Source organism: Xylaria bambusicola (assembly GCF_022495145.1).
Source record: "Xylaria bambusicola strain CBS 139988 unplaced genomic scaffold F5B22scaffold_31, whole genome shotgun sequence".
NCBI classification, from domain to species: domain Eukaryota; kingdom Fungi; phylum Ascomycota; class Sordariomycetes; order Xylariales; family Xylariaceae; genus Xylaria; species Xylaria bambusicola.
In genome coordinates, this window is record NW_025953584.1 from 277,225 (window position 1) to 302,588 (window position 25,364).

General features: G+C 47.6%; 10 protein-coding genes across 10 annotated transcripts; 5 read left to right on the plus strand and 5 right to left on the minus strand.

Moving 5' to 3' along the window:
- Positions 1-611: 611 nt before the first annotated feature.
- F5B22DRAFT_657449 (uncharacterized protein) lies at positions 612-1,917 on the plus strand (the record flags this gene model as incomplete). The annotated part of the gene is made up of 2 exons (XM_047980042.1): positions 612-1,217; positions 1,277-1,917. Exons 1-2 carry the CDS (start codon positions 1,160-1,162, stop codon positions 1,915-1,917), a joined length of 699 nt encoding a protein of 232 aa, XP_047829311.1. The 5' UTR covers positions 612-1,159.
- A 42-nt stretch (positions 1,918-1,959) lies between these two features.
- Positions 1,960-2,809, plus strand: F5B22DRAFT_648119 (uncharacterized protein; the record flags this gene model as incomplete). The annotated part of the gene is made up of 2 exons (XM_047978978.1): positions 1,960-1,996; positions 2,061-2,809. 2 exons carry the CDS (start codon positions 1,960-1,962, stop codon positions 2,807-2,809), a joined length of 786 nt encoding a protein of 261 aa, XP_047829312.1.
- Positions 2,810-2,997: 188 nt separating this feature from the next.
- F5B22DRAFT_613122 (uncharacterized protein) lies at positions 2,998-4,783 on the minus strand. Its single transcript, XM_047975390.1, has 4 exons — positions 4,514-4,783; positions 4,363-4,461; positions 3,897-4,294; positions 2,998-3,843 (listed from the first exon to the last, which is right to left on the minus strand). Exons 1-4 carry the CDS (start codon positions 4,578-4,580, stop codon positions 3,412-3,414), a joined length of 996 nt encoding a protein of 331 aa, XP_047829313.1. The 5' UTR covers positions 4,581-4,783; the 3' UTR covers positions 2,998-3,411.
- Positions 4,784-5,393: 610 nt separating this feature from the next.
- Positions 5,394-6,497, minus strand: F5B22DRAFT_657451 (uncharacterized protein; the record flags this gene model as incomplete). Its single annotated transcript, XM_047980043.1, has 2 exons — positions 5,394-6,184; positions 6,323-6,497. The coding sequence occupies 2 exons, from the start codon at positions 6,495-6,497 to the stop codon at positions 5,394-5,396; spliced, it is 966 nt and encodes a 321-aa protein (XP_047829314.1).
- Positions 6,498-8,700: 2,203 nt separating this feature from the next.
- On the plus strand, positions 8,701-10,266 carry F5B22DRAFT_283916 (S-adenosyl-L-methionine-dependent methyltransferase). Its single transcript, XM_047970323.1, has 2 exons — positions 8,701-9,410; positions 9,473-10,266. Exons 1-2 carry the CDS (start codon positions 8,839-8,841, stop codon positions 9,774-9,776), a joined length of 876 nt encoding a protein of 291 aa, XP_047829315.1. The 5' UTR covers positions 8,701-8,838; the 3' UTR covers positions 9,777-10,266.
- Positions 10,267-11,528: 1,262 nt separating this feature from the next.
- F5B22DRAFT_284044 (uncharacterized protein) lies at positions 11,529-12,642 on the minus strand. The gene has a single exon (XM_047970326.1). The coding sequence runs from the start codon at positions 12,250-12,252 to the stop codon at positions 11,641-11,643; it is 612 nt and encodes a 203-aa protein (XP_047829316.1). The 5' UTR covers positions 12,253-12,642; the 3' UTR covers positions 11,529-11,640.
- F5B22DRAFT_284019 (uncharacterized protein) lies at positions 12,161-13,774 on the plus strand. Its single transcript, XM_047970325.1, has 4 exons — positions 12,161-12,436; positions 12,493-12,603; positions 12,667-13,380; positions 13,451-13,774. Exons 1-4 carry the CDS (start codon positions 12,421-12,423, stop codon positions 13,513-13,515), a joined length of 906 nt encoding a protein of 301 aa, XP_047829317.1. The 5' UTR covers positions 12,161-12,420; the 3' UTR covers positions 13,516-13,774.
- A 779-nt stretch (positions 13,775-14,553) lies between these two features.
- Positions 14,554-15,734, minus strand: F5B22DRAFT_283957 (uncharacterized protein). The gene is made up of 3 exons (XM_047970324.1): positions 15,318-15,734; positions 15,017-15,233; positions 14,554-14,940 (listed from the first exon to the last, which is right to left on the minus strand). The coding sequence occupies exons 1-3, from the start codon at positions 15,493-15,495 to the stop codon at positions 14,781-14,783; spliced, it is 555 nt and encodes a 184-aa protein (XP_047829318.1). The 5' UTR covers positions 15,496-15,734; the 3' UTR covers positions 14,554-14,780.
- A 1,289-nt stretch (positions 15,735-17,023) lies between these two features.
- F5B22DRAFT_613158 (uncharacterized protein) lies at positions 17,024-19,062 on the minus strand. The gene is made up of 2 exons (XM_047975391.1): positions 17,815-19,062; positions 17,024-17,762 (listed from the first exon to the last, which is right to left on the minus strand). The coding sequence occupies exons 1-2, from the start codon at positions 18,507-18,509 to the stop codon at positions 17,192-17,194; spliced, it is 1,266 nt and encodes a 421-aa protein (XP_047829319.1). The 5' UTR covers positions 18,510-19,062; the 3' UTR covers positions 17,024-17,191.
- Positions 19,063-20,402: 1,340 nt separating this feature from the next.
- F5B22DRAFT_648126 (uncharacterized protein) lies at positions 20,403-22,428 on the plus strand (the record flags this gene model as incomplete). The annotated part of the gene is made up of 6 exons (XM_047978979.1): positions 20,403-21,345; positions 21,518-21,557; positions 21,619-21,722; positions 21,811-21,909; positions 21,965-21,981; positions 22,036-22,428. The coding sequence occupies 6 exons, from the start codon at positions 20,403-20,405 to the stop codon at positions 22,426-22,428; spliced, it is 1,596 nt and encodes a 531-aa protein (XP_047829320.1).
- Between the last annotated feature and the right edge of the window lie 2,936 nt (positions 22,429-25,364).

Here is a 25,364-nt window from a genome sequence, read left to right on the forward strand (position 1 = left end):
TTTCACCTTGTCTAATTGGATACTTAGGCTGGGTGGTAGATTCCTGTATCTTTCATTTTGCAAAGGACTGAGAGCTTGGATGCTTGACAAGATTCCACATAGGTATCTGCACATATTTTCCTCTGTAGGTACGGTAGTGCTCAACTTCAATGCCTCGGCAATCACATGCATTTTACGTACCTCTCTGTACTCCATATGCGACCCATAAAATTGGTCCACAGTCTGCAGTCTGACTCCATCGCCGCATTTTCGTATCTTCAAGCCTTGCTTGGCCAGAATAATTATTTCTTTCCCCCAATCTCATCAGATCTGATATGCATGTGATTGACGGCGGGTAAGATACCTACTTTACCTGAATTACCTTGCTTGGCTTGCTTGGTCTTTGTATGCAGACGGGAATGCGACATGGAGTTTCGACTCGAGATATAGAAATGGCTATGTGTCAATTTCTCGGTAAGAGCAATATCAGGACTATTCTTAGGGAACCCGGGATTTAAGCTTATATTATATAGTTTTAGGTATATATACTGCCTGTGGATCGACGTAGATCACTGTTCAAGAACTTGTTCCTTGTCGTCTGGACAGAATTGAATATACATACGATAGTTAAATTCTATCAATCATCAATCTTACAAACACCCCTCCAAAAACTAGTGAAATGCTGATTAATAGTTTGGAGAATTCTTGATTTCAAGGATAAACGGTCGATTAATCATTTACTGAAGTCTCCCAGGTCTCAGCAAGTACACATCATCTAAGAAAGTGCCTACTTCTACGCTTGAAGAAGTCCTTTCGCTCCCACAAGCTGGTTCCTTTTCTTCACTCCATGGCACCTATCTACTGCACCCTATGTGCCTACCTATCTATGCAGTTATATCCATACTTAAGTATGTAGAAGGATGCAGCACCTGCCTCTGTCATGATGTTGGAAGGCATATACACTCAGTCCTGGAAGCGGGCGGCTTCCCCATCTGTCACATAAACAACTGCCATATATCCGGTGTCGACTCTTGGTGATGGTTTTCTGCCGTTCCAACTCACAATCTCACAATCCCCAGACATCCAATTCCTGCAACAGACCTATCTACCCACAGTCCTTGTTGACTCCCCTCATAATTACTCGCTATTAAAAGCCCCTAATTTTAAACTGCAACCTGCCATGCAGCAGCGCACCCCGCGCGCGCCGCTCGGATGGCATCAAGATCTCATGGACTGTGGTAGGTTACACGCGCAGCTTCGGCCGACCGTCGAGGGATAGTTTAACTGATTGTTCTAGACGTGGATTGGCCAGTAGACTTGCGAACGCCAGCCCCGATAGAAACGTTTGATCTCCATAGCACGAGGAATGACGTCCTGGTGAAAATCAGCAGTCACTTGGACATTCCTTCCATCGTTGCTCTAGGTGCTACGAGCAAGCGAATGAGAGCAGACTTGCAAACGATAGAGTCTCGTGTTGCCTTGGAGAAGGTTAAGACCATTACACAAGACAACGACCAATTGGGCGTCGCCTTGACCTTGACGGCTGCCGCTGTGAAAGGCGCGAATGATAGAACTCCCCAAGCTATCCAAATAGTCTTTCAGACCCTTTTATCCTGGGGCTTAGCCCTCAGAAACAAGTGCCGACTAGAGTATGTCCGCGGCATCGAGGAGACTCACAATGCTGTTGTTGAATTTGTAGCACTATACTGGAAGACGTCATATTTCCCAATAAATTCGCCATCAGATATGACACCTACAGAAGCACTACGACAAAGGCGATACTGCTATATACTCGAGATATTATATTGTTGTCTCCGAGATCCTATCGAATCCCCTCAGTATCGGTTCGGTGTATACTCGGCCGCCGGCAAATTGTTTGATGACACCCATGTCGAACACCCCTCTCGAGCACTTGTTAAACTAGTGGGCGACTTTTAGTTTAATTTCTCCCCAACCGTGATAAAGATGTGCCATGCAATCATGACTCGACTGACAGATGAAGCCTGGAGTCAAGGAAGTAAGTCCCTCTTCCCAGTCGCGTGGTCTAGAAGTTTCAGACGCTGATGCTATGGGTTGTTTAGACATGATACAAGCTCACCCGAAAAAGATCCAACATCTTAAAAACAAGCTCACTTTTGTCGGCCGACTTGCCGAGGCATACCACACAAATCCGTTCCGTTCCATGCAGATGCATCTATTGACCAAGATCGCGATCAAGCCATACTTATACCCGGACAGGGAGCTTTATCCTAACCAGGCACCTCAACGCCCATTCACCACAGATACACTAGCGCTATTACCAACTGTGATCAGGTGGCTAGAGGATCACGCCCTCGAGCACGTACAGTTCTTCTTCCCGCCCTCTACAATATATAGTAAACTCTTACCTAGAGACTGGCTCTGGGTTCTCCTAGTAGGAGACTATGGCCGCTATAGATCCGTATGCTACGACAAGCCGTGGTGGAAATTCGCAATGGTCGAGCCACCGACCGAAGAGGGTACCGATGCGGCCGTGGTCGGCACTCGATGGCTGAGAGACCCATTGACAGGGGAAAGAATAAGAGATGCATCGACGCCTTCGAAGAAGAAAAAGGGGAAAGCGGTGGCCTCGCCCGTGAAGGTGATGTTGACCCCGCCGGACTCGAAGGAACCGCATCAGCTCCTTCCAGACAGCTCGTCGAGCTCAAGTTCAGATGAAACAATGCTCGATGCTCGGAAGTATCCGCGACCAAAACGTCTGAAGCTCGGAGACAGAAGGCGCGTGAAGCGGCTGAGATTACCTACTCTCTCCCTTCTAAACTCCAGATTCCAACCCCCGCAGGCTAAGTAACGTGATTACATCGAAGCATTAACATGACTTATACCCTTGTAACGCGAATGGTGTTGGATGACTTGAGTCTGTCTACATGATGACTGATTGGGAGCGTTGCGAAGTTTCTAGCGATACATTTTATCATTTTCATATTCAGGTACAAGTAAGATAGTACAACAGCGAATGAATTGATTCCATCAAAGTTCCCTTCTGGCATTCTCTCCTACACATTGGATTGACAGCTGCTCGAGAAACTGACAATTCTAATGTGTGAACAACTTAACTTGAAATGAAGTAGTTATGCTTAATCATCTTGAAGGTAAAATAAGAAAACCCACCTAAACAGTCGAACATTGAGTACACGTTCATCCAATTATTTATAAGCTGTTCACTGTTTACAGTGGAAAACTTCGCCAACTGTTGCTTAACTACATATAGATGGACATATTTACAGCGCAAGTTGAAGTCAAAATCTCACGGCGCAGTCCTGATTTCAGCAACGCTTATTCTCATTTCCCAGTAGGGTTTATAAAGCGCTAAATGACCAGGCTCATCCATGCCATAGTTTTCGTTTGATATTATACACGTAATGCGCGCCTCCTCTTCCGCTGTCCCTGCCCCTAAGCAGCTCCAGATTCGAGGGTGAAAGCATACCTCGGCATCATGGCCATCCTCTCCTCTGGACTGAGCTCGTCCTCGTAAATCATCTGCACATTCTTGTCCTTCTCTTTCTTCGGCTTCTTCTCCTGCGCCGCTTCCTCCGTGGCGGCGGGTGTCTCTGACTTCTTGGGTGGCCGGATACCAGCCTCGGCCATCCTGATCAGTTGGTCGATATCATCGCCTTGCTGTGGCGTTGCGCTCGCTGCAAGCTCCTCAGGTGTCGCGGTACTAGCCGGCCACCCAGGCTGTCCGGGCCGTTGAGGTAGACCAGATGCAGCAGGGGCGTTGCTCCCGGGCCGCGAAGGGAGATTCGACGGAGGGTATGCGTGAGGGTATTGCGGTTGGCTTGGGTAACCAGGATATTGTGCACCGGGTGGGTGGAAGGGAGAGTTCTAAAAATTTGGTTAGTGATGACAGTGGTACATAGGTCCGTCTGAAAACCTACAAAAGCACCAGGTGATGCACTTTGTCCAGGGTTGTGCCCATCTGGTAGTCCTTGAGGAGGTGTATGCGTAGCAGCGCCCCCGTTCGCGTTCTTTTGCGCAGCCAGTCGCGCTCGGTGTTCCGCTAAGCGCTTCTTGATCTCCTCCGGTGTCTCGGCCTTGATCTTTTTAGCGGGTCGCTTGTCGCTCTGACCCGGTGGCGGGTTTCCGGTAGCGGCAAATCGTTCAGCCTGTGCTTGGTAGAAGTTTTGTATGATACGCTGGTTGTGCTGTTGGACGATATCCTCTGGAATACCTTCCATACCAAAGATCTCGACATCAAGACCTTGTCTGTTGGGAAGTGCATTTTCGACAGATGATAACGACTCTTTGTGGACTTGATTCATGTGAACAGACAGACCTGCAGAAGATAATTCATCAGCCTTGTTGCGCGCTCGAGAGTCGCTCGTCAAAGTTATGGTCCCATACCTCCAGCTGTATTCAACCGCCGACCACACCTATCGCATTTGAAATGCTTCGCTTTTTGATGTGAGATCAATAGCTTCAAATCTTCGAAGTCTCTTTCGCCTGTGACATAGTTAGAACCTATAATCGTACATACGCGATAGAAGACGCGTACAGTAGTAGCACCAGGGGCGGTTGAGAAGCTCCTCGACATCGGGATGCTTGCGCTTCTTGCCACCCATTCTGAGTAATTCTGCCTAAGGTACTCGAATAAAATCAAAGGTATCAGCGGCGTTTCTGTCTTGGAAGTGGTGAAGCGCAAGGGTGCGATTCAAAGTGCGTGCATGGACAAGTGAAGTATTGACAGGTGCTCGACGTTCGCGATCGACTAAAACAGACAGGGCGGATTTGCTGAAGTGCTAGTAAATGGAGAAGGGAGCTTCAGCCTCATCAGCAAGACTCTTGAGGTACCTACAGTGGCAAGTGCGCTAACATTGTGGCTGAAGGCTAGGTAGGTAGGTCCACTAGATTAGGTACCCACCGATAAAACCCACTTCCTTACAAAGTGCATAATCATGATTAAATAGATAACCCCGGTCTAGCTTCCAACCAATACCTTACCTAGATACTTGTACATGAAAATGGCCTTCCCCATAGAGTAAATGTCATGAGGTTGTCGTTACTAACAGATGTTTTCATTTGATCCTCTATGCTAAGTTCTCAGTTAAGATACGTAGTATGGTACCTTCAGATACTTACGCAGCTAATCAGCCTGATTGGATAAGATTCTAATGGGATTATAATTGAACAGCTCATGGCAACCTAGCAAAATGGGTTAATTGTAGTCTTGCCACAATTGTTCGTCGTCTCATGTGCTCTGGCAGCTTCGCGTCAAGTGAGATACGCCAAGGGTGAAAATGCATGAATGATTCACGTAAGGAGGCATGAGTAGAGGTAGGTAAAGGGTAATAGCTCTACGTGAGATACGAAAACTCGTCCAGAAGGTATTATATCAGTTGATGGATGGATTTATTGAATTATCCCACGTATAAATCTTACCAGACCCTCCCAGTCCCAGTCTCCCAAACCTCTCCCCGCCTCGGAAGCCCATGATCGGGCCGCCCTTGGTACCAGTATTCGGGTTCCTTATAATACATCATCATTTGAAACTCAACTTCATGTCCAATCATCTCCGGAAGTCTAGACATAGTTGCTTCTTGAGATGCTATATCGAACCACTCGACGAAGGGAATCTCCATTAGTGGTCCTTCTTCCGACCGCAACATTACAGAGTCGCACCAATCGTTATAATTGTAGGCTGTCGGTTCGATCGTGTGAAGCCCGTACTCGTTCAGTCTCAGGGCTGGGCTGTCTGGATGGATTGTATATTCCCCCTCGGCCCAGCTGCAAAATTTGAAGACCCCTTCAGAAGACTCTCTAAGGACGTAGGGACAACTGCTCTTGCCTACGAGATAGACGACTTTTTTGACCGACGCAAATAGTTGTGAGGGTTGGTGCTGATCCATTCTCCAAAGTCCATCTATACCAAATACACTGCGTCTTTCAGCATTAGGAACGCCGTACCGGTACTTGGGACTTCCAACCATGAACGCGATGTTTCTGATTTTATTCATGAAGTCTTCACCGTATCCAGCATACAGCGGCGCGAAGGGGTAAAATTCAAATAAATCCAACTCCCAATTGACGAAGATGGGCTTCGAACCAAAAGTCAATTCCACTATGCAGACTTCGCGTCCCCGTAGAATTTCCCGTCTGGCTTCTCTGTTCACTTTGATATATTGCATGACCGGCATCGCGTATTCCTCAAGATGGAATAAAGTCTCGCCTAGTATATCTGCACGAAAATTTCAAGCGAAGTTAGTAAGCGTCTCTATAATGTGATTGGGGTCACGGTGTAAAGACGAAGGCCAACTACTATTCCTTTGTCTCCAGAGGAAGTGAAAATAGATGGGGATGTACTCACGGCGCATTGGGCCCCTCGGGAGGGCTAGCAGTTCCCAGACGGCAAATCGAAGCTCTGGCGGGAGCATGGGGAACTGAGGAAACGAGGGACTGTCGTAAGGCTTTCCCTGGTCTTCTTCCTGACAGCAACTTGAAGTATTCCGGCCGTAGTCTATGGTGAAATCGTCCCAAGACATGATGTACTGGTTTGTCTATAGCTTAGAAGGAATTGGTGACTTTGGATATTTGTAGTAAGAGATGTTACGAAATGAAGAAATTGAGGTATGACTGTCGTCTGTGTATCGTGGGAGTCTTGTTTATGTGATGAACTCAAGATCAACTTATGCCCCTTGGCTTTATATAGAGAAGTACGGTAAGAAAAAGACAGGGGAGCAGCTCAAATGTGCATTATGGGAAATAATGGGAAATACAAATGTATACAATGTCCTTGATTCCAGATGTAGAGACACAAACGTTTCATTCTGAATAGGTAGGTGGTCATTGCCCATTGCACCGGACCAGTATTTGACCTGACCACCAGTCAGGCACGGCCCAAAGCCACGGCTAGCTAACTGAATACCCGCCATTGTCATTTATTACCTATTATTACGAGATCAATTCAGATTAGCGTTTGTTAGGAGAATGGGTGAGACCCCCGCCTGTGAGAAGATCTAACATCAATGCAGCTACAGATACATTCTGGGATCAGACACGGTGACGAACTGTGCGGTTTGGAGCCGAGTCATAGATGGTGGGAAGACAGATCGATTAGGTATGATTTAGGATTGGATAGTATTGATCCCTGAGTGCAGCTGTTTCCATTGAAGCAAGACACGGACCTCTACGTAACAATGGTTCCTACCCAATAGCAGCCCTATGCCATAATATAGTCTGGAAACCAAACTCCAGGCCAAACTTCACAGCAATGAGTCCCTGGGCCGATGGTATGCTTAATGAATGAAAACGGTTTGAACATCGTAACAATCAAGCAATTTAGTGCTATTGCGTAGTCACAAGCTTGGTACCAACTGATGATGATCGTTGCCTCCATAGCAATCCATATGTTTTATTCAAGGAGACTACGGTATCGCCAGAAAATAAGCTAGATGGTTTCTGGAGATTAGTGCATCTCACTGGGAATAGGTAGCTAGCAGGCTTGCAAACAAGTTTGAAATGTGTATTGTACTCATTAGTGACGTCTACTATATCTATATATAAACAACAACTGAATATATGCAGCTTGCGAGTAGATATAGTCGCAAGTAATTGCGTTATTGCAATCTGCGCGAGGGAGGTCGTCATGAAGCAATACGAGGTGTACCCGTAAGACTTCTATCGTCGCACGAAGTTGGAAGGGCTAGGAGCGAGGGCATTCAGACTCCTTCTAGCCATATACACTCGCAGTCTCTTTGTCTCCTGATCCTTGTGTCCTAATAAAGTTAACTTTTTCTTCCATCGTAACCTTGTACCTGCGGATGCCACGGTCTTCCAGACGGTATTATCATCGTGGCTTCTAGGCGAGAGATAGTCGATTTCAGGCCCGAGTAAGTTTTGTGTCATATGTAGTGATGATGGTACCGGGGGTTTCATGGTATAGCTGTTCACTTGTAATAGTGATACCTCTCCATACATGACTTGGCTTGGGCGGGGTTTTCTGTATATCATGGGAAGATGAGTTGGGAAGCATGCGCTCCTTAGTATAGCAGTCGGTTTGACTATCTGTAGTCTTCATGGCTCAATCATGCTGCGTACTTCTAAGGTGACTCGGGATTTGCTTGAGGGCTATCGCCATTGGCAGTTCGTTCTCATCCGTTGGATTAAGATCGAAACAGTCGATGTTGGCTCTACTTAGTAGATTATGATGGCTAGAGGCATCGTGATAGTAGCATGATATAAGGTAAGGGGGGAGCGAAGGACTCTTGTTGTTGCGCGAGGCGTGCTGATTGACTATTCCACAGGTTTTTACTGTATACATACATGGTGCTTTATTTGTCTCTATAGTGCAATAGGTAGTGTTCATGCTAGCCGTGGTCCTCAACAGACCTCCCCAAGGTTTAAGCGCTCGTAGCTACTTATTACCTACCTACCTATTTGAATTTTGGAATGCAGGCCACTTACATTTGAGGAGCTATGATTTTGTAGCTGAGCTATGCAGATGTCACCTGCGTGTGGTGTGGTGGAGTATGTCTAGAAAGGCGCTGCATATAACACTGGGATCTGACTGGGACTCCATGTATCGTAACTACCTACTGGGGAGGTAGGTGCCAAGATGAAGGATTATTGTCCAAAACCGCTGCGGTATTAAAGATCCTGCAGGAGTTCTATGCTACCCGGAAAAGGGTCTGCGCAAACTTCACCATATTACCGAAAGAAGCATCGCTTATCGGCACTCGTACATCGCAGGTCAGCCGCATTTCCAACATGGACATATAAGCGAAGACTTACCCCGCGCATCCGTCACACGGGCACTCCAACTCTCATCTATCCAGATCCGTAAGCGAACAAGCACAGCATGAATGCGCGATCACAACACTCGAAATGACCGAAATTTCACCATACCCGCTGAACGAGTCCACCAGCAATGGTGTTAAGAAAGAGAGTGACCGTCTGGATTTCCAGCATCACTTCTTTGACGATGTGATGAACAATGAGTTGTTACCCGTACACATCACCAACCAACTAGCCCAGACCCCGTGCCCCCGAGTCTGCGATATCGCGACGGGTACGGCCATTTGGCTGAAGGAGCTTGCCAAGACCCTCCCCGCATCGGCGGAGTTAGTCGGCTTTGACTTTGACGTGTCAAAGTTCCCAATGCCAGAGGCGCTGCCCTCAAATATCAGGCTGAGTTTCGGGGATGCGTACGAGCCCTTCCCAGAGGAGTTCCGGAACCGATTTGATGTCGTCCACTTGCGCCACTTCAACCTCGCTATGAGGAAGGGCCAAGGCGTACCTCTTATTCGAAATTTGTCGTCGCTCCTTCGTCCTGGTGGATGGTTGGTCTGGGTTGAGGCTTCCGCACCGCTAGCCAGTGCTGAACCGCCTAGCGACGGCCTGTTCCAGGCACAGAAGGTGTATTACAACTTCTTGAATAGCGCAAATTTAGAAGCAGAGTAAGTATATCATCTTCCTCCAAGTATGCGCATTATGAGCATATGTGCTGAGAGTAGAATAGCTTCCCTTTAGGTATTGCCAGCTCTATGGAGCAAGCAGAATTGGTGAATTGTGAGACCAGAAGCTATCATTGCGCCTCGGTTCTGTTTGGGCCTAAAGCATCTGATTGGCTCGCTAGAGAACATGAGGAGTTCTATGCTACCCTTGGCCAAATACTGAAGGGGATATTTCTCAAAGGTGGTGTCGATGGGATGAGAACACAACAAGATCTAGATGGACTTTTAGCTAAGCTGCAAGAAGACATGAGCGGGACGAGAAAGTATCATATGCCGGTAATTCGGAACTGGGGGCAGAAGCTATTGTGAGATTGGGTGATAGAGCGTTAGATTACAATCAATAGAAAGAGTCGGATCGGATTGTATCGGATTAGTTCCTAAGGTCAGGCATCTAGCGAATAGAGATCATCGAAGAGATGCACCAAGCAAGACTACCAGCCTGCATAGATGGTGCACCAGGCACGAATCCCGTCTCTAAGGTAGTGGCTCTTGGCAACGCTGCCCTCATCAGCCCGGGGGGTGAGAGGGTAGCATTACCTAGGTACGGTCTGATAACGCGGTGATAGCACTGATGATGAGTAGCCTGTGGTAGAAACGCCCAAATAGAGTGCCCATGAATAAACGGTCAATGTGAAGTGACAGACTCCTCATAAAGCTCTTGTGCCAATAGATTAAGCGATGCAATACCTCTGGGGTTGAAGTGGCTAGTACTAGGTATTAGCAGACACGCAACATATTGAGGATACGAAAATTTGCCTAAAACAACACACCTAACCCATTCAAGGCTCTCAAGATATGAGCAGAGGTATGAGGATGAAATAACAGCACCAATGTACGTAGGTAGTAAATGAGTTGGCTATCTCCTGCAGCACTGAGCACGCCGCATATGCTGAGTCATCAGAATGTGGCACAGCCAGTCCTTCTGCATTGGGATGGATATCCCGTATATGCTGACTCATCAAGTGTGGCAGCGATGAACATCCACACGCTCAAAAGGCATTAAAACAGACTATCGATCTAGATGTAAGAGACCGATGCCCCTATCTGATAGATAGACTAGATCTATATATTCATTGAATACTCAATCCGAATACTTCTTACGTGCCTAAGCACGAAACAAGCCACCGGCCGGAGTGGCCAAGTCAACTCAGGTCAGTCAGCCCATGAAGGGCGGTCCAGGTCCTATCTCCGAATCCCCACGATAAGACATTGGTCCGTGCACCCGCCATCCACGCCTGGATATCCAGACGTTCTGCATATCACGTGATGCACTGAGAACGGCAAGCAAGTCTACGTCTGATTGGCCCCATGACTGCAGTTTCTGTTCTAGGGTGGCTGCATACTCCCCTGTCACCTTTCACGCCCACCATCAATCCAAGGGAGAGAGAGGGAAAGCGAGGGCCCCGGGCCCCGACCTGACGGATAGTCAGTCATCCCCAGCTCTCGCCTCTCTTCCATACCACCACTTACCCGCCCAGATTCTCGCATCAGAGAACCGTATGTGTGGGATGGAGAGGTAGTATAACCTCAATGATGATGCCTATAATACCCATCTTAGTAACTGCACGTATACACGTACGTGCATCTACACACATCATACAGCACGCCTGCCTTGGCGATGGTAGGGTGTAGCTGGCGAGCTGCTGCAACCCATCACGCTCGTCCCATGCTGCTACTCCCTCGCAATTGTCATTTACTGTCTGGATCAAAGTAGCTAATCTATAATGTCATTAAACGTGCATCCTAGACAGTACTACCAATACATGAAGCTAAGTTGACGTATGCTTGATTAAGTTGTGAAAGAGTCACATGCACAACGAATTCAAAGAGTAGGTCTTATAAATATGCTGCTAGTTGATATGTCTCTATATGTCTTCATATCTAGGGAGGCAACTATATCAAAAGGCTATACCTCATTATCTACAATTGCAGTAAGGTCATATAAATAGTCAAAATATGATGGTGCATTAGCTTGCCCAAAGTCGGAGTTGATAGATCTACAAGAATGATGAAAGTGTGGGTGGCTTGTGGATGCGGAGTGTTGTCAATGGCTCTATGGTCTGTTGGTGGTTGGTTGGTGGCAGTTCAGAATGCTTAAAACCTTAAAAAGCCTGAAAGTAAGTTGAGACGGGGGGGTTACATAGTCTTGAAGAATGGTGGATATGAGTCAACTTTAAGGTGTTGAGGGGTAGTGTGATAGAAAGGGAGACAAAATTGGGCATGTAACGAAGTATAAAAGATGCATGTAGACAAAACCGGAATAAGGCTGGTGGCAGTGAAGTGTTTGAGGATGAGGTAGAGAGAGAGAGAGGGTAAAAAGCGGCATGGCGGCAATGGTGGGCTGACAAAGGATGGAAGGGGAGACTAATGACCAATATGAGACGATGCATGGAAAAATGGAATACCAAGGGTATGGAAAGGCCATTGGGCATCGAGGGTGAGCCGTCTCGGGGTGCTGCACGTAGTGTCTAGGTGGGAGACCTGTATGTGCCGCTATTGTATGCACGGCTGCGGCCGTTGCGATGCCGAGAGTCATCCACGGTGGGTTGCACAAAATAAGCAAGGAGCATGGCTCTTTCAATGGCGAGATAATAAGTAGAAATATGATAGGAAAGAAGAATGAAAGACCGGGTGCCGATCCCTTACCAGGAGATGGTGTGGCGGGTGGGAAGAAGATGCATGGGAGTTGCATGTAGGGTGTAAGTCGGGGAATGTTGACTGCTGATTGGTCCGTGAGGGGTAGTCGAGGTGAGTGGGCAGACTCGCATCCTACTACTTCGCCCATAAAAGGCCCCCCATCCTCCTACTCTTATATTCCCACACTCTTTCCTTCTCTCCATCCCAAGTGAAAGTTATCAAATAGTCATCATAAAACAACCCAAAAACACTCAGTTCCATCACCTTCATCAAGAAGAATTCAAGGGAATATCCGAACACACCTTCAAAAGCCACTATGTCTGCCTCGCGGCGTAAGTCTGCCCATTAGAAGAATCCGCACTCAGGACTGAGATTGATTTCTCCGTAGATAGCTACGGAAGACAGAAAGAACCTCTTTACCTAGGATATGAGGATCAGGACTTCATCATGTATCCTGCTCAAGGGTCTCAGGGAGACCTCTCGGACTGCAGGAGCTTGGGTAGGACTAGAATCCCAAATCTGCATATTGCACTCCAAATCACTCTGATCTGATACTGTGCAGATATGAATATATCATTGCACAATTCTCCAGTGCACCGTGAAAGGAGATATAGGTCTTCACATGCCTCTGGTTATTCATATCCGAGAAGTCAGCGAGATGACTCAGCTTCGTACAGTGATAGAAGCATTCCTAGGTCTAGAAATTCGCTTGAAGTCGTTTCTTTCGACCCAAACAGCAAAAGAGGACGCAAATCCAAGACCAAGGACGAGAGATCCTTGATGCAGAGGAGTTGGGCCGAAACACCAGCACTCCCAAGACCAGGCACACCAGAGTTTTCAGAGCCCGCAAAATTGTCAAGCTCACCGAGGACACGTGAGAAGACAGAGAGGTTCAGTGAAAAGGTGTACCTGAGCACTGGTCAACCGGAAAGGGCCTCAGGTGCCGTAGTGCGGCGAAGGGACAGCCTGAGAGGGCAGTCTGGGGACTACCTTACAAGAGTTTCAGGCAACGGGGACACCACCGACGGGCTCCACCAATACGGCAGGCACAGCAATCCCCTGCCTAAAAGGTTTCACGCCGGGGAAGGGCAGCGGGGCCATCTGCCTCCAGCGCCTATGATCCCAAGACTCCCTACTCCCGATTTCGAATCGACCTCCTCATATGAATTGAGGCATTCCAAATACGAGTTCTGCGCTTGCTGCCACAGCTCAGATGACAGGTATGAGGCAGATGACGTACGCTGGATGAAAGGGAAGGCTAAGATGGAAAAGCAAGGTACGTCCCATCCTCACTCCCATACTCATTCACCCGCGGCGTGGGGATGCACTTAACTCACCAATTTCAGTGGACAATGCGAGGGCTTACATCTCTCGAATGGCAATGGGCGACCGATTGATCGCGGACGCCTAGGTAAGCTAGGTTGGTCGATCGGACCGGGTCGGGCGGGTTCCTTAGGCATACCTGTCAGGTGTACGGATTAGGAGTCAGGCGTTCAGGAAACCGGTAAGGTAGGACTCAGCCGGGGCAACAGGATCTCGCTATAATTAATGATTAATGGGCTAAGGAGGGCAGACTGTACTGGGTGCCCGCGAGCGGACCAAAAAGGGAAGTTCTGGATCTTCTGTTGGGCATTCTTTCTTTTTTGGAAAATTTTATTTAGTCGCCTGAAAAGTCTAATTGTATGATGAAGGTGTTGTCGAGACAAGGCAATAAGTGCTGAGGCACGGCGAGGGATGAGGTGAGGTTGCTTCGTAGGACTGAGTGCGATTGTGATTGGCCGCGGCTTGTCCTCATGGGCCTCCAATCGGCCCAAGTGGGTCCGACCTTGATAGGCAGCAACAGCCCTTTGGACGGACGGCGGATAAAAATAGTGGCTTGTGAGTCCTAGATTTCATGAGCCGCATGTGGCTGGTGAACAGGCCCTCTGCTACCTGGCACTGTAATCAGCACTGCATCTAGGACTACCTAGACAGAAGGACAGGAGGTCATGATCAACCCAATGAATGGTACTCTCAGCCCCCAATATCTTGGCGTTTTTTGTTGAGGGCCTCGTCATATTTGGTCTCAAAGCGATGAGAACACGGAGATGACTAAGACATCTATCTACTCTGCCATTGTACCTATATTGACCCCGTACATAGCTACCCCAACACTCTCTTTGCGGACTCTTGGTACAGTAGATAAGCGAGTACCTACCTAACTGGAAGTCATGTAGGAACATTACCTACTAAGTCCTGTGTAGGGAAGAGACACGAGGTAGGTACATGAAGTCCTACATATCCCCAAGAAGCTGATCAATGTTGATGGACCTCGGGCTGATACTGATACTGTCAATGCTTTTTGTCATTGCTACCTAGCAGTACTCCGTAGAGCTCTATCAATCGATTTCGCCCAACACGACTCCGACCTATGCTGGTTCTCTCCTCATCAACATGAAGCATTTACCCGCACCAATCCAGACTGTGAAAGACGTCATTACCCATTAACTCCTCCCATTTGATTCTCATCTAATAAACCATAAGCGGATCCAAGTCCTCATTAGTACGGTAGGAATTATCCCCGTTCCCTGCATTTCCCATTATTATTGGAGCTCGATCGTTGAGTCCGGCTCCTCTTTTTTCTATCTTTCATAAAGGCGTTAAAAAAATTGAAAGTCATCAGAGGGCATATTTTCCTCAAATCGCAATGCCAAGGGTACCCCGTCTCAGGGATCTCGTGGCCTTAGCGACATCGCACGCTGAGACGGGACAGCCTTGAGGCTCGACCGTCCACGTGTTCTGGTTCGCCGCGCTCGCCTGCATGGGCGTCACGGCCGTGAGGGTTCTGTTGGAGAAACTATCGCAGCGCGAGGAATTAGCGCATGCACTATACATGGGAGGTGAGAAGTGAAAAGTGATAGGACAGAACATACGAGGCCTGGTCAATATATCTTGCCGTGACATCAATCAAGCCACTGCCGACGCCACTTGTCTCAAACGTGCTGAAGTTGCCCGAGACCGCGACCGCGGCGGAACCTGGCTGTAGAGTGCAGGCTTGCAAGGGCTTGTCTACGGTGCCTGTGCAGGTGGCATTGAAGAAAGGGACTGCGCCCTCGGCGGCAGTGTAGGTTGGGCCTGACACTCTGTACGCTTTACGGATATGTTAGCCATCTCAAGCTCGCAAACATGTGGAAATGCCAGAATCTCATCAGGGGTGAAGTGTGAAATACTTACAATAGCCGCAAGGCCACGAGGTACATTTTGTCGGTCCGGTCCACTGCACTGTCCAGAGGTAATCGTTCGCGCGAGTTTCAAATCGCACAGCCGTCATCTTCTTGGCAGCTTCTACGGAGGGAGTGAATAACGACACCACAGCCAGGAGGCCCGACAGCGTAGCGAGTTGGGACAGCATCGTGGAGCAGGTATGGTTAAATAGGAAGGTATAATTATTCAAGTAATTTCAGGTGAGAGAGTAGACGAGGTAGGTAGGTGGGTTGGTATCAAGCTTGGAGCGTTCCTGGATGCTGCCAAAGTGAGATGAAGGTTCGGGTTGCGATAGAACAAACTGAGGACGTAGGAAAAAGCGACGAGGAAAAGCCGTATTTAAACTCATGGGAATACCTAGAAGGCTGAGAGAAACAAAACAAAACAAAACAAAACAACCCAAAAAAATTCAATAATTATTCAATGCCGGCAAATATCGGTGTCCGATCCTGGCAGCCACCATCTTACGTGACATCGCGTCCCAAATAATACGATGAGGCGGGCTGGTGGTCGCAATTGCACATCGTCGCTAGGCCGCGACCGTCATAACCTAGGTACACCGCACGTAACCTCCCCCCTCCCCTTCCCCCCAAAAACAGACCCAAAAGAATGTAGATACATACATACCTACATACAGTAGTACAGTATGTACGCAACCTCGCTAGTGCGAGCAGACGAAATGCAACGGTTCAAGACCCTACATGCGAATTGCGGAGATGGAACGGGCCAGATCCATTCAGCTACGGATCCTATGATGCACGTCCAGGCAGTGGCCGCACCTATTACGACCGCCCCGATCGGCACCGATGGAGAGAGAGGCTTGGCCCGGGTGAAAGAGCTGCCTAGGTAGGTCAGCTCGAGGACAGCGCACAAACGCATAACGTACAACGTACATACATAGATAGTACATTCTATGTAGGTGAGATATAGTAGGTAGCTAGAGTAACAAGACCACCAACAACAAGACCTCGTATAGGGAGTCGTAGTGTTGCCTCGGTCAGCTTAGGTGCATCCATCCATCGCACATGCACCACTGGACATACGGTATATATATCTATATATACACACATAGTATATACGCCTTGCCTTCTTTCCTGCCGATAAGTGGCGTCATTTTCCAGAGGGCTTTGACAACAGCGCCGTCCATGCTTACAGGTAACACGGCAGTCTGACGGCAGGAACGCATGGCGCCGAGGATGCGGTCACGGATGGAGTGGGTAATACGTACATACATACCTACCATAGTCTAGGTAGGTAGTAGAACAGCACAGGTGCCGCATCGTGTTGCCATGTAGTACCAGGCCCAGCTCTCGGCTGATCGAGTGCCGGGATGGGTCGTGCCACTAGACGGTTAGGTAGTAATTAGTTGCCTCCGCAAGTGAGCTCCAGTTGCCTGATGCAGTAATTCCTCATCAGATTAAGCGTAAGAGGTCTGATAACGTGCTGTAAGAACGGATTGGTTTACTACAGTATAACTGCTTTATCGGCAGACTACATAGTACAGTCCAAACATTCGTCATGGCGCGGGGCTAATACCTGGGTACACAGGGCTCTCTTTCTAACAGGATTGATTGGTGACGACAGAGATCGCGGACTTTGTCAGCAAAGTCGATAAGACCAAAAGAGCACTTGGAGTGGAGAATTAACCCGTCCACATAGCTCCCAGGATGAAAAAAAAAAAAAAAAAAAAAAAAAAAAAGGATGAATAGACATCTCACTCGATGCCATCGTGATGTCATATGGTGATCGCCCATCCATCTAAACACCGCCAGACGCCTACTTAATACACCAACGCCCAAATATCATAGAAATCTTTCATCTTCTCATGATCGAAGTAAAGGCGTCTAAGTGCCTGGTCTAGGATCCCCGCGGTCTTTCAGAATGGAGTGCAGCAATCGTTCCGCTTCTCGTAGTGCGTCCATCGTATAGTCCTTGATGAATTGCTGTCCATTGTCAAGCATGTCATCGGGGTCGTTCCTATAACGAAGGTATAGTGAACTGCTGCTCCGCTCGCGGCACAGGTCATCTGAGATTTCCGCGAGCTGGAGATTAATGGAGCGGACTGCATCAATATTCATCCGATGGAATTCTGAGTATGTGGGCCCATCTTCTCGGCTGGAGTCAATAGGTGTTTCCAGCATTCGGTCTAGTACTTCTTTGGCCGATTTGTAGCTGTCAGTTAACCCATTAATGTCCAAACGTTGAAACGGCCTAAAGATTCCATAGAAAGCACCGGATTGGATCTCGCCGAGACACACCACGATTTGGTCGCGGAGATGCTGCAGTTCTCTGAAAAGATGGGTCAAATTGTTCGTAGCTGCTATACGGGGGATGCCGTCACGGCTTTTGCCGTTAGTAGTGCGTTTTGGGTCCGCGGATGCCTGTGCAAGGTGTATCTTGAAAGCTTTATAATCACTGGTCGATGAGTTAGGATAACCAGACGAGAGTAGGGTATTGGCTTATTCACCTCTCCACAGCAGGCATCAATGACGTATCGAATTCAAAGGACAAACTCGTCACTTCAATGAAACATTTACTGTCCATTGGCTGACTTGACTTCTCGCGCTTAGATAGGGACGCGGCATATTTTAGCGCCTGGTGATTGATCTTGTCAATCCAGTCAAAGAGACGATAAGGGAATACTACAGGTTTCATTCCTGCCCTACAGTGTTTTATATATATGCGCACAATATGGTCCAGACGAGCCAAATCTGCGAATATTGTAGCGAACAATGAGCAGGCGTTCCCATGACGGGTGCACATAGGTCCTATGATTGTGGATAGGGAACCAATTTTGCTAAGAATAACCATCAGTTCGATCTTGTCCGTAATCAATCTTCTTGACAGGACTGGTGGAGAGTCCGATTCATCGATGACATCCTTCAAGTCCATGCCACACCTTTCCACAGCGTCGTCTGTCGGGTGAGGCTCTGTAATTGCATCGCAAGGATGTGGATCGCTCTGTGTGGGATGCTCGGACTGAGGTTGGGATGGGATTGTGAGAGGACTATCCGATACAACAGGGACTTGTCGGTGCTGCGAGGAATTTATAGCCAGATCCTCAGACGTAGGAAGGGAGATGACCGAGTAGTTATCGTCATCAGCAACATGCTCCCAGTCATCGGATATGTCTGCAGCAATTGTTGCAGCCACAGTAGCCATATCGGCGGGACCGGCAGATCAAATCTGTATCTGATTCTTGGATAGCGAAGTAGTAGAATAACAACAGGAAGAACGTGGGTGTGATTACGGTGTCCCTAGATTAGATCCAGGCAAACAGGTGGTGTGATAGGTGGGCGCGGCAGAATGAGAGCGAGGAATGGAATGGAATCTGTTGAGATACGGTAAGGTTTAGGTCTGGGGTAACTTAGCAGCAGCCAAGAGGCGGCGGCGGCGGCGGCGGTCATGCGGGTTGCGTAGTAGGCTGGCGAGGCAAGCAACACAAGCAACACAAGCAACGCAAGCAACGCAAGTAACGCAAGCAGTGCAAGCAATGCGAAGTCGGAGAGCTTGTAATCAGTAAAACAGGCCAAAGCAAACGTAGCTGCCAGAAGTTCCAATGCGAGCAAGATGCGTGGCTAGGGCAGTGGTTTGCATGGCCATGTTACGCCAGAATGCCAGAACGCCGTAGGTAGGGAGGGGGAGGGTCCCATCAGGGTCGGGTGCTGAACCCCGCGGAACGGCCCAGGAGGACCTACCTAGGCACACTTAGTAGCGGCGGAGGCGGCGGTCAGTGGTGCGGCGGGGAGCAACCTTAATAGGCATCCCCATTTGAACTACCGATACATCAGTTAGGTGCCTCATTTAGTGACTTGGTTGGCCCGATAGCGCCCTAGTCCATTGAAACCACTTCAGGGTACCTCCTTAGGTACTTTTACACAAAGCATCATGCCTACAGATGGAACAAGAAGAAAATATAGCTGCCCCCGCTCTCAGAAAGTCTCCTGATTGTTTGTGATAATCTGATCCTCTATCTTACTTCTATTACATTTAGCATGGTTGTTTCCTCCCATATGAAGACATTAGTCAGAGCGCCCCGGCAATGAGCTTATGATCGTAGAACTAACTGTAAGAGAGGAGTCAACTTGGTATCGCAAGCAGTTTGTCTTCCCAATTGACAGAGGGTTTCGATTGGAGAAAACCCGAGAGTTGAATACGTATGAATAATGGAAATGGATAGATAGAAAGATGATCAGGTATTGTGATGGTTTCCCGCATCAACTCGGTCATTGTTAATTGACTTAAAACATTTCATTCTAGACGCAATCTATCCCAGCCCAGATGTCCACGCAGGCATAATTACTTAGTCACTTATTCATATCAGGACCTTAAAATCGCTGGATATAAATGCAGGCGCTGTTGTCGATAGACTACCTAGGTTACATCAGCACACCGGCCGATCATCTATCACTCTAGTCATGGCGGGAGAGAGAGCTCGTCCACAGCTCGGGCAGAGCATTTCCCCAACTCGATCATCATAAACGCTCCAAAATGGAGACCGACGGAGGTTAAGTATGTCGTCGGTCCTACTAGATATGGATTATCTGACTAGCTAACAAACTCGACATATATCTTCATTCAGAACCAAAATACCGAGGATACCAAAGGCCAAGACATGAAGCGGGAGCAGTACAGCACCCCGCGTTGCATTGGGATTCAACAATCGGTCCAATAGCAGCTCGTTGGTCCCGAGTGCCGGCGCGTCGGTCTCGAAGCACGACATCTGCGCCAACGTACCAAAGGAGCCGCGCGCGTGCTTTGACCTGCCCCGTTGGTAGTTGCGTAGCATCGTCAAGCTGTAAATGTGACCACTAAGGCCCTCGTACCTCATTGGCCTTGGCACTGCGCGGCCGAGGATGCAATGGGACGCGGCACAATGGCCGCTACGTGCGGCCTGGCAATGCCGGCCCTGGTATAAAGGGTTTCATTGGGAGCCGTTCAAGTTCGTGTGAATTCCTCACTGTCTTCCTTGAGTTGGGGGTTAGGAGACAGGGAAAGCTCTCATATAATCATATACCCGAAGCGCTCTTTAGTCTCATATTCTATTAATACACAATGTTTTTGAAAAGCTTCCGTCTTGTCTTGCTGTTGTTGGCGCTCGGAGATGTAGTACTGACAGCTTGTATCCCCAGATCCTCAAGCTCAGTTCAGGTCCCAGCAGTGGTCCCGGAAGACGCCTCCTGTGAGATAGATCCTGATTTTCTCGGCTTGGCTTTCGAACAAGCCTCGTTTACACGCTATGCAGAGGATGACGAGGGCAATATCAACGACTTCTCGACCAATTTGATGGACTCCGTCTATTCGAGAACGGGTGGGAAACCGAACATCCGTCTAGGTGGGACGTCTCCGGACTACGGGAGATATCTTCCTGGCCAAGCCGAGCCCGCGCTGCCAGTGGCCGAGCAAGACAATTATCAAAACATAGGAGGCACGACGATTGGACCCTCATATTGGTCATACACGAAAAACTTCCCGAACGCCGTGTATATCATCCAAGTGCCATTAGCCACAACTAACATAAGCGAACCTATCGCCTGGACCCAATCAGCATTAGACTCGATATCCGAGGACCAGATCTTCTCGATCCAGCCCGGAAACGAGCCCGATCTCTACGCGGACGGGTTCACTGGTGCCAATGGGATCCCACTGCAGCCACCGGAGTACCACGGCACCCTCACCAGCGAGACATATGTCGGGAACTGGACGCGGTACGCAGCAGCCATTAAGGACGCCGTCTCTGCGGTACCCAAGGGCCGCGTCTTCTCGGCATTCGACCTCGCTGCGGCAAACTCTTTCCCGGTCGATGTGTGCTTCGGCCTAGGCATTGACGATGCCGGTATCATCAAGGAGGTCGCGGGCCATTACTATCAAGGACAGGCAGGCACAGCGGCGACGCTCGGCAGTGTGCTTATGAACCTCACACTCACGCACGGCAATCTCGACAAATTCAGGGGGCGGATCGACTGGCTACGCACTAACAAGCCGGCGATAGGATTTGGTAAGGGGACCTTGAAACACCTTATCCTGCTATAGATTGTCGTACTCGGGGATTCAAGACCGTCCCTCCACTGGGTACTCAGTTCTGTCTTGGTTATTTCTACGCTCTTCAAGCCGACCTGTAGACCACCTTTAGTATCGCGATGTTTATCTACTAACTTCAAACCTGATAGTGTTATCCGAGGTTGGAAATTCACTTCAGCCGAAGAATACGTACGTATAGCACAGCTCTCTGGGATATCACGCGGGTCTTTTCAAGTACTGACATATTCAGATACGAATTTCAAGCACGTCTAGGTTCGGCCTTGTGGCAGGTTGATTACTACCTCTACAGCATGACCATTGGCGTCAAGCGTATCAACTACCAGCAGATCATGCGTGAGTACATCAAACCAGCCACCTCTTCTTAAGTTATTCACCATTCAACACAGGCGAGAAATGGCTAACGTTGTATCTTGGTGAAAAGATGCGGGTTACAACCTATGGCTCCCGGTCGCGAGCGCAGGATTTCCGGCACAGGTCTTCTCCAACTACTACTCACAGCCGTTCCTAGCAGATTTCATAGGTGAGTAAATCGTCACAATTTTCTGCGGTAATCTTTTAAACTGACATTGCCGTAGTGAGTCACTCCTCCTTAGTATATGGATTGTAAGAAGAAGAGTAGGCCAGCGGCGCATCTAACACACAACAGGGCGCCTCGGGAAAGACGCGCGTCTCGCAGCTCTCAGTCGGCGCCGCCAATATCGCGGCATACGTTGCCTACGAGGACAGCGCGCCGAAGCGCATCGCCGCGATCAACATGAACTACTGGAACCAGACGTCGTCGACGGAGACGCGCGGCAGCGTGACGCTGGGTTTCCAGGTCCCGGACGACGTCGTCGAAGTCACCGTGTATCATCTGAATTCGCCGGCGGGCGCCGGTGCAGCGGCTGATTCCATCACGTACGGTGGCAGCCAATGGACGTACGAGAGTCTGGGGAAGGAAGTCAAGGATGTGCGGCAGGATACCACGACCGTGGCTGTCAAGGATGGTGTTGCTAGCGTGGTTGTTGCTAGTAGTGAGGCCGTATTAATATGGCTGTAATCGTGTGTACTGATCCATAACGCTACCTAGACACTGCTCCTAGTCATGATATATTAAAAAATTATATGACTCGACAACCTGGGGTATTCATCTAGCGAGTAACATCAAACATATTAGTTCTACGATTCCTCGGTCTACCAACCGTGGCCAGAATCTAGCATGTGCCACTTACGCGTTCGTGCATGAATCGACTCTGCGAACATGTAAAAGAGGCCAGCAACACCATACTTGCGACTCATCATTCACGTGGAAAGTTTATGCGACGCAAGCCGCGCGATATTGGTTGGTTTACGCAGAAGTCAAAGGTAAAATGGGGCATATATCTAGCTTATCCAATATAGAGTATCATAGGTAGGTAGGAAATCAAGGCCAAGCTTGCATTCTGAGATTTCCAAGCCTCGCCCGCAGCCCAGCTCGTGGAGGCGGGCGCGCCCGAAGCAGGTTTCATCCAGGTAGGTAGCCCAGCCCACATGCAAGGTACGAGGGAACTTTATCTCCGCGTTGGCGAAAGCCGTAATTAGGTAGCAGCTCACAGATTTGCGTGTAACAACGGGTTTTTTTTATTATTTTTTTAAAACTTATTTAAAATGCTATGCTTCAGTGTGTTAAAGATGTTCGGATTGGATTTTAATGAGTAGGTACTGTACGTGAGCAATGTCTCATCTGACTGGCAGCAGGTAGGGTGGGCCACTACCACAAAGTGCGAAAATAAAAAAATCAGGTTAAGTGCGGGGTAAAACTTATTTTCCAACTTTACCTAAGGGATCTAAAAGTTCTAAAAATATAAATAATTATTTAAATACCTATTTTAAAAGTTATATAAATAATCTATAGCTTATATTAAGCATTATAATTATTTAAGTTATAGTTTTTAGCTATATAGGTTTATATTGTAAGTCAGTATTACAGTTAGTACTGTAGGTCTGTATTGCAGTCTGTATTGCAGTCTGTATTGCAGTCTGTATTGCAGTCTGTATTGCAGTCTGTATTGCAGTCTGTATTGCAGTCTGTATTGCAGTCAGTACTGTAGGTCTGTATTGTAGGTCAGTACTGTAGGTCTGTATTGTAGGTCTGTATTGAAGGTCTGTATTGAAGGTCTGTATTGAAGGTCTGTATTGAAGGTCAGTATTGAAGGTCTGTATTGAAGGTCAGTACTGTAGGTCAGTACTGTAGGTCTGTATTGCAGTCTGTATTGCAGTCAGTACTGTAGGTCTGTATTGCAGTCTGTATTGCAGTCAGTACTGTAGGTCTGTATTGTAGGTCTGTATTGTAGGTCTGTATTGTAGGTCAGTATTGAAGGTCTGTATTGAAGGTCTGTATTGAAGTCAGTACTGAAGGTCTGTATTGAAGGTCTGTACTGTAGGTCTGTATTGTAGGTTAGTATTGAAGGTCCGTATTGCAGTTAGTACTGTAGGTTTCTATTACAATCTATATTGCAACCAAGCTATATAAATTATACATAAGAAGGTTAACTATATATAAGCGTACATATAATAAGCTATTAATTAAGCTATAACTTAACCGTTAAATAGGACTATTATACAGATTGCAATACAGACCTTCAATACAGACCTTCAATACAGACCTACAGTACTGACTGCAATACGGACTGCAATACAGACCTTCAATACAGACCTTCAATACAGACTGCAATACAGACCTACAATACAGACCTACAGTACTGACTGCAATACAGACCTACAGTACTGACTGCAATACTGACTGCAATACAGACTGCAATACAGACTGCAATACAGACTGCAATACAGACCTACAGTACTGACCTACAGTACTGACCTTCAATACAGACCTTCAATACAGACCTTCAATACAGACCTTCAATACAGACCTACAATACAGACCTACAGTACTGACCTACAATACAGACCTACAATACAGACCTACAATACAGACCTACAGTACTGACCTACAATACAGACCTACAATACAGACCTACAGTACTGACCTACAGTACTGACTGCAATACTGACTGCAATACAGACTGCAATACAGACATACAGTACTGACCTACAGTACTGACCTTCAATACAGACCTTCAATACTGACCTTCAATACAGACCTTCAATACAGACCTTCAATACAGACCTTCAATACAGACCTTCAATACTGACCTTCAATACTGACCTTCAATACAGACCTTCAATACTGACCTACAATACAGACCTACAATACAGACCTACAATACAGACCTACAATACAGACCTACAATACAGACCTACAATACAGACCTACAATACAGACCTACAGTACTGACTACAATACAGACCTATATAGCCAGAAGCTATAACTTAAATAGTTATAAAGCCTAATATAAACTATAGATTATTTATATAACCTTTAAAATAGGTATTTAAGTAATTATTTATATTTTTAAAACTTTACTTTATACCCTTTATTATATTTGGTCCCCTTAGGTAAAGTTGGAAAATAGGTTTTACCCCGCACTTGACCTGATTTTTTTATTTTCGCACTTTGTGGTAGTGGCCCACCGTAAGCAGGACTATCGGAGGCCTATATCCTAACCACATCATTAAGCCTACCGAGGCAGAAGAGCTTACTTAGCCGCATTCAATATAAATAGGTCTAAGAGCCGCAGGAATAAGCCTGCTCAAACGAGGCTTATGCCTGCTACACAAAACAGACCTCAAATACACCCTCGGCCCCGAGAAGCTGCCTGATGACATATTGACCAGGATACCGTTTGTTGTTGCCTCCTCTCTCTCTCTCTCTCTATGCGAAATGCTTGATATGAAAGTATTTGTTTGCTTACCACCAAAAGGGTATGATGATTATAGTTGAATATGATAAAATTGTAGACGTATGCTGAGCAAGCACAGCACCCGATACAGTGTATGATTGGCAGAACATGATGCTGTCTCAGCAGGTAGGCGCTGAATGTAACCACATGTGCGTAA